General features: G+C 43.4%; 1 protein-coding gene across 1 annotated transcript; it reads left to right on the top strand.

Annotated features, from left to right (window-relative positions):
* Window positions 1-2,743: 2,743 nt before the first annotated feature.
* LOC147618747 (protein MONOCULM 1-like) lies at window positions 2,744-5,730 on the top strand. The gene has a single exon (XM_086773794.1). The coding sequence runs from the start codon at window positions 4,272-4,274 to the stop codon at window positions 5,604-5,606; it is 1,335 nt and encodes a 444-aa protein (XP_086629920.1). The 5' UTR covers window positions 2,744-4,271; the 3' UTR covers window positions 5,607-5,730.
* The last annotated feature ends 2,605 nt before the right edge of the window (window positions 5,731-8,335 follow it).

Genomic DNA, 8,335 nt, shown 5'->3' with positions numbered 1-8,335 from the left:
AAATTATTTTCATCATACATATTGATTGGGTGGTGTTTTTTCCACCTCAAAATGTAAAAAATTAAAAAATAATTTTTTTTCACTTTTTGGGACCCACCTAAATACGAGAATGTTTTGCTGATGTGTGGAAGGGAGATATGGTGGAAGTTAATGAGAAAGGAGATTTCAAACTGACAAGAAAGATTTAATTTATAGAGAGTGAAGATAAAAATTTCAAAAAGTAAGAAAGTATGAGAAAAGTCAAAAAGTAAGAGAGAGAGTATGAGAATATTCCCTTTAAAAAGTGAAACTAGGGGGGTATGGCAGATGTGGCAAGAGAAAAATAGGGGTCATCATAGCCTTTGTCTCCCTTAAGCCCAGCTTTTTAAGCTCTAATCCCTTAAAATTAGGAATCCTTAGGAGGCCCTTTTTGGGTCCAAAAAATTCCTAATGGCCTCAGGCTCTAGGTGTAACATCCATAAATCCAGGATCATTAGCTTGACTGAAGAAAATGATTTTGACTTGGAGAGATGGGGCTGTGATGTAATAAAGAGGGGAGTTCCTTTTGGAGTGGGGGAGTCAAACAAACAATTGACCAATTGGGCAATTAAAAGATTCTTAAAAAAGTTGAAGAAGTGGAGCATAAGGGTTCCATTCCATGATAGGGTGGCCATTTGCAATGTGGTGTTAAATGCTTACATTATGTTTCTCTGCCCTGTACTAGATTTTAGAAAATGTCACTGGAAGAAGATTGTAGCCCCTGTCAAGGACTTACTACTATGGAGAAATGGAAGGAATGATAGAAAAGCTTCAGCCTGGTTAGGGGAAAAGATGTGCCTGCCTAAGAGGGTAGGAGGCAATGGGATTCCACATTTGCCCACCCATGCTAAAGCATGGATAGTCATGAGCCTACCTAAGTGCCTTCATCAAATAGGAGACGTGGACCAGGTTGGTAAGAGAGCTGGTTGAAGATTCTAATGTGGTACTCAAAGACAGGTGTATGGAACTAGACTGGAAAGATAAGCTTCTATCTTATGCTCCCTTGAAAATTACAGATTCCCCTTTCTACAAGTTGTTATGTGCTAATTGGAAGGAAGTAATGGGGCTGGTGAAATGGGATGGCTGTACTAGAGCCATAGGGAGCTCCCTATGGCTGTACTAGAGCCATAGGGAGCTCTCTGTTCATTCTTGGACTATGGTGGACCCACAATTTTACTCCTCCTTTGGCCCATCTGGATATTAGGATAGCTAGGAAATTGAATAATAGAGGACTGAGAAGGTTGGTTGATTGCTGGGATTGGTCTCACGTGGGATGGAAGGAGTTGGGACTCTTGAAGGAAGAGTTTAGGCTTCAACAAAGGGAGCTATAGCTAGTAAACCATGCTTTGGTGGAAGTGGAGAAGGGATAGGTATCTACTACATTTGATGAGACTTGTTGACTGAAAGATTGAGCGTGGTTTACTGGAGTCAAACTCTGGATAAGGTGGCAAAACCAGGGATTTGTATGAAGAGATGTGTAGGAGTGAAGTGAATGTGTGGTATTGCAATAAAATTTGGAAGGTTAAATGGAACTCTAGCATCTGGATGAGGAGATGGAAGCTGTTATGGGAAGTGGATATCCTTGTGAAGGCTAAAGTATTCATGTGGAGAGTCTACATGTGGGATTTGCCTATTTGATATAAACTGTTACAGAGGAACTCTACTTCTAGGATATGCCCTATATGCAAATCAACCATTAGAGGGGTTTGGGGCAGGATTGGTAAATGGGTCTCAACTATATAAGGCTACAAGGGTATTTGAGGGGATTGGTTTTGCTATGGGAAGATTGTCTGAAAGCTGATGGGGCTGTGAATAGTGAAAAGGTGGGGGTACAAATGGCTCTAGTATATAAGTGCTATTAAGATCTTAATATGTGAGAGAGATCGATATATATTCGAACACACACACACATACCCACGTTGCGTAGCCTTGATTGCATCGAACCTGGGTCTTCTCTCTAGAACCCAACTGGTCTACCAACTCAACTACGTGCCCGTGGGCTTCTATGTTTTAAAAAAATAAAAAAAAATCTCTATGTTTTTTTTGAAGAGGGAAGGACAATTTAGAAAGGAAGTTTTCTTCTCGGAAGTCCAAGTTCTAATCGGGATGGGAAACGGGTCCTGGCAGTGGACAGTTGGGAGTCGGGACAGTTGTGTTCACGATTCACGGACTTCGTAGGGCGGGAGAATTTTACTGCCTGAGCAGGGGAAAAACCGGGCATTTTTGTCTGGCAAATCTTGGCCAATAGCCCTCCATCCCTATCATGATAACGACCTTAACTTACCGCGGGATAACTCTACATCATATTCCTAGTCATTCTCGCGAGTCCCGGAGTCCCGGACTGTTCTCCCTGGCAGATAGACTTATCCAGTGTTTCCAGGCCAAGCATCTAGTTATTGTGTTTAAAAATACATTTAAAATTTAATGTCGAGAAACTCTCATTTGTTTTTTCTAAAATAATACTTTTGATTTGAGATGAAGGTTTTACCGTAAATTTCACCTGTCATGTACATCTGTGATAGGGCGGGCCCGCATGATTCCCCACATTCGGCAACCCTGTTGCATGTTGCCACGGTGCACGGATATTGGATGCATGTATGATATGTATGGAATCCGCCACACAAATTTACCCACTCATAGTCCCAACCCTTACGCGCACGCTGGTGTCAAATGATGACGTGGCTCCAGTTGGCACAATATAAGAAGGCCAAGTAAGCCACTCTTTTATTCCAGCTAAGGAGATTCTAGCCACGGCTTTCCCGTGTGCATGTCGTCATCCACCGCCTCCAGTTTTGGGTTCCTGGTTGGAACTTGGGCCGCTGGGAAGTCCCTTCGCACTAGAGCCGTTTTCGTGTCGTGTGTGAACTCAATATCTCCAAGGGCGCACACTTTTCTTCCCGCGGGCCTCTGAAGCATCTTGGCGAGTAGAGATTCTTCTCTCGTCATCAAAAAAGGCCCCTCCAGCAGGCTGCATTGCTGCAACCCCCTCCCTCCTCTTTTCTATTAAACTCTCTTGCCTTCTTTACAGATGTATGGTGTTTTTTTCCATATACAGTGCAGAGTGTACACTATGTGCTTCCGTTGTTGCCTCGTGCGCTCATTTTCTTGTGTTTTTCAAGCTTTTCTTTTCTTGGGTCTTGCCTTCTACCAACAACTAGCCAGATCCAGCCCTCTCGATCATTCTTGCTGCTCTTTGATGCCCACAGAGTATACAGTGATGTCTAAAGCCCTTAAACCGGAAAACAGCACTTTTTCCTCACGGGCACCGTGATACACTCATACTCTTTACTATTCCTCTTCTCATTCTTCTTGTTTGTCCAAGTCCATCAGTCAAGTTAAAGAGGGGGGAGCGTTCTTGTAAGTGCACACAGCACAGCACAGCACGGTCGCACAATTCCATCGGTCTATACCGTTGCTGGAAGGAAATACTCTGAAACAGAAAGGGTAGTGACAACATCCAGGATTAGGAGGAAAGAGGCAGAGGAGAGAAAGCCGGAATAGAGTGGGAAGGTCTTTGAAGAAGTTTATCTCAAATACTAGCCTCTGGTCTCTCTCTGTCTGTCTCGTTCTTGATAGGAAAGTTGGCATGGAGATCTGAAATCACCCTCCACCGCCCACCCCTTCCCCCGCTCCCACCTCCGCCGACTTTGACTCTGTCAAGTTCAAATCGCTTGATAGAAGTTCAAAGCACATTCACAGAGTGAAAACCGTATCACATCATCACATATATATATATATACATTGTAGTTTATGATAGTCCCCTCTCATACAACATGTTCACAGCTGGTGTTGTGTATATATATATTTGTGTTTTGGAATTGATTTGGGACGTGGACTAGCGGCTAGACAACCAGGCCTCTAGGCTCTTGCTCCCAAAGGAACATCACGATTCAGCTTGTCCTCGACAATGAGTGTCCCAGCTCAACAAGTTACGTCGAGGCATTGAATGAGCATTTTCCTTCATACGGATAGGCATCTCGAAGCCCCGCAAGTCGGCCCGATACACATGTGATACACACACACACACACACACGAGTCATGACAGCTCTTCCAAGGCCCCTCTTCTTCACTGAGCATTTTACTCTTCTTAACTGCCTGCCACAACGCTTAGAGGCTGAAATTTGACATCATCTCCATAGCTAGCCCATTATAGTTGTAAAGAAACCCTGTCTTTACATGTCCTCTAGCTCTCTCTCTCTCGAGCGATTTACAGTGACAACTGCAACAGTGTCAATAGCATCGAGACGGTTGGGATGCAGTGCTCCGCTATCGCTTCCGACATTTACTTCTACCACTACTCATACTACCCTCTCCAGGGTCAGCAGCTGGGCTTACATGAGATGCGAGATTTTTTAGATTCTCAGAGATGCGAATCGCTTGAGGATGGAGATGGGGAGTTTGCTAATTGTGCCGGCAATTCAGTTTCCGACACCGAATTCTCGTCCCTTGCAGGCAGACGGGACGCAAGCCCGCGCGACCTCCTGATGGAGTGCGCGAGGGCAGTTTCGCAACACGACTGGCAGCGGTCTGCGAGGATGATCAGTTCTCTGTCTCAGAGATTATCGGAACAAGCGGATAGAGATTCCGGCGAGCGTGTGCTGGTGCAGTTGTTGGAAAGCTTAGCAGCGAAGGTGGCAAGGGCTGTCGGAGGAAAGTCAGCAACGTCGACGGAGATCTTACCGGCAACGGGGTCAGTCGAAGAGATGGAGGCGGCGTATTTGGCCTTCAATCAGGTGACGCCGTTTGTGAGGTTTGCTCATCTAACGGCGAATCAAGCGATACTGGAGGCTGTGGAGGTGTGTCGTGAGGTGCACATAGTTGATTTTGAGATCATGCAGGGAGTGCAATGGCCACCGTTAATGCAGGCTCTGTCGGAGAGGGCAGGGGGGCCACCATCATTGTTGAGGATTTCCGGAGTCGGATCGGATGCCGATCTGCTGCAGCACACGGGCGTCCGCCTCTCCAGATTCGCAAGCAGTCTCCGCCTTTCGTTCGAGTTCAATGCAATAACGAATCCAAGCTCGTTAAGCATCAAGCCAAGCGAAGCTCTTGCAATCAATTGTGTTCTCCACCTGCCCACTACGTCCACCACCCTCGACATGCAGCGGCTCACATCCCTCTTTGACATGGTTCAGTCACTGCATCCAAGAGTCATCACTCTAGCAGAGCGAGAGGCCAGCTTCAATCAAACGTCAAATTTCATAGACAGATTTGCAGATACTCTTCGCCATTACTCTGCGCTCTTCGAATCTCTCGAAGCTACCCTTCCGCCTTCCAGCGCAGAGCGCATCATTGTAGAAAGCACCTTGTTTAAGCAGGAGATTATGAGTATCTTAACACCTGATCAAGGCCAATTAAGCCGCTCTAAGCCCAAATGGAGAGACTTCTTTACCTCGCAAGGTTTGATCCCTGTCCCCCTCAGCACCTTCGCCATAGCCCAAGCCAAGCTTCTGCTGAGGCTACACTATCCTTCCGAGGGTTATCAACTTCACCAAGATCACAACAATTGCCTTCTTTTGGGATGGCAAGAAACTTCTCTTTTAGCAGTATCTGCATGGAACTTGCCTTTGCCAATCTCTGCCTCTTAGATTATACCTGTTAATTCAGATTATCCCGGTTGTTTAGCACTAATGCCGTGGATGTTTTGTAATCTGAGGAGGGCATGTGAGAACCCCAATTTCAATGCTTCTTATCTAATTATTTAATCGACAATTGTGAAAAGATAACCCGAGCACGTCCTCAAGATGAGTAATTTTCTTAAATTTGTATTGCAAGCCGTATCCAATTGGTCAAACATGAGTTGTCGCTGGGTAAGAAATTTGTTTAGAAAAAATTGTCAAAATCCAACCTCAAATTCACCTTTTGAAATTTGCGTTGAAGGTATGAATACATTCAAAATTTCATGGGTTGTAGTAGTAAAACATTTTAATTTTCAAAATTTTTTCGAGTGATAATTTTCGAATTTTTAGATTGAGAGTTTTCTACTTTTTCTAGAAATACTTTTTTTCGAGCACTGATGCCCGTATTTTGCGTGCATGATGTCCGGTGTGTGTTTTTCTTGGACCTGCAGGGCCGCAGGCTGCACTGGAGCGGCTAGCCTGAGCACTGTGCAGTGTGTGGGGGAGACCCCTGTGCCAAAAAATTGTGAGCCGAATTTTCTGACATGGAAGATCTTATAGATTATCTCCTATTGAAGCGATGTATGAATGCATGACGCCACGCACGATCTCATGATCATTTCTTTCGTGAAGCTTGAAAATTCCGCCGTCGGTGTTTCTCAAGCGAGCTTATCATTTGCTGCAGGGGCACGTCAAAACAATATTAAAAAATAGGCAATGTTTCGACTTTCATTATAAAATTCGAAGAATATATCATATAAATAAATAAAATAACAGCACAGTAAATCCATGTAAATGAAGGATATGTAGTAAGCATCAGTAATTAGTAATGGACATTACAATTTTAAATCACGCGCGCATCGCGGGATCTCCTAATTGCAATGCTGACACAGCACATCCGGCAACGTGGGTGAGCGTCTACCGTAGTTAGCGGCATATCCGTTTCTCCGACATATTTGTGACCCACTAGCCAGTTAACGTAATAACTGAAATTCCCTTTTAAGTTAAACCTGTATAAGTAGCTGTCCTCCACCATTACTCCAAACCTTTATTAAAGGCCAAGGTAACACCTTACCGTTCGCGAAATCAACTCTATGACCGCCCGCGCTTTCAGAGAAAAAGGCTGATTATATTAGGAAATTAGGAGAAGTGACATTAAGTAGAGCGCATCCACTAGATCGGTATCCATTAATATTGCGAAACGTGAAGCCAAACCGAATCGGGATTGTGGTTGAAGTGGTTGTGATTTGATTTACTGATTGAATGTACGGATGCGTAATCGCAGCTTTATGACTCAACATTTATGCTACTCCTGATACTCGATTCGTTTCCATGTTTGACGTACAAGGCATCAATAAAGCCTTTGACAATGTGCGCTTGAGGCATGGACCTGGTTCATGTCCATGCAATGCCCTTTCTCATGGGTTTTGAGAAATTTGTGTTGAACTAACCATAGCTCCGGCCAGTGCGAGTTCACATCATATGGACTTTTTGACCCTCATGGATGGTGAAACACTTCTTTGAACATATAATTTTTTTTAGTTATATCATATTTGTTTACTCACATTCTAAAACTTCTTCGAGAAGATACTGAACATATAATTTTTTTTTAGTTATCTCATATTTGTTTACTCACATTCTAAAACTTCTTCGAGAAGATACCTAGCTCATTCTTTTCCCATGGGATTCAAAATTATTATGTTGTGCTAGGCCCATAGGAGGCTCCAACAACTCTAAAAAAGGGCTGTGGATTCACATCATGTGGACTTTTTGGCACTCTTAGATTTGAGATCACATCATGTTGACTTTTTGACCCTCAAGGAAGAGTTCACGTGTGTCATCAATAAAGCCTTTGACAATGTGCACTTGAGGCATGGACCTTGTTCATGTCCATGCAATGCCCTTTCTCATGGGTTTTGAGAAATTTGTGTTGCACTAACCATAGCTCCGGCCAGTGTGAGTTCATATCATATGGACTTTTTGACCCTCATGGATGATGAAACACTTCTTTGAACATATAATTTTTTTTAGTTATATCATATTTGTTTACTCACATTCTAAAACTTCTTCGAGAAGTACCTAGCTCATTCCTTTTCCCATGGGATTCAAAATTATTATGTTGTGCTAGGCCCATAGAAGGCTCCAACAACTCTAAAAAGGGGCTGTGGATTCACATCATGTGGACTTTTTGGCACTCTTAGATCTGAGATCACATCATGTGGAATTTTTGACCCTCAAGGAAGAGTTCACATGTGTCATCATATGGACTTTTGGACATTCACATGGTAAGACAATATCAAGCCACTGCTTGAAGTGAGCATCACACCTCATGGCTTATGTCATTTGTTCACTAATGAGGGCACTAGTGCACGGGTTGCACATATTGAGTGTAAGGACTCATTCAATATATAGATGAAAAGTTATTTTTCATAGATGATGATAAAATCCATGGGAGTATAGATGTACCATGCAAGCTTGTGGCTTTTGCTCAAGCATTAAAATCTTGTGGACTTCCTCCCTTTTGCATGCACCATTTGGCAGATCACATGAGCAAGACACAATCCCTTCAAAAAGTCTTGTGTTTTAGCATATGTACCCTCAACATAGACTACACAATGCTGGATTTGACACAAAACAAGAAAAGAGGACTTGCACAAAGTACTATAAGCACACAATACTCTTCCTAGGTATCAAATAAG

The sequence above is a fragment of the Cibotium barometz genome, chromosome 34 (assembly GCF_041138505.1).
Source record: "Cibotium barometz isolate CiBa-2024 chromosome 34, ASM4113850v1, whole genome shotgun sequence".
Taxonomy (NCBI): domain Eukaryota; kingdom Viridiplantae; phylum Streptophyta; class Polypodiopsida; order Cyatheales; family Cibotiaceae; genus Cibotium; species Cibotium barometz.
Note: the sequence above shows the minus strand (reverse complement) of the source record. Positions and strands in the feature narration are given on the sequence as shown.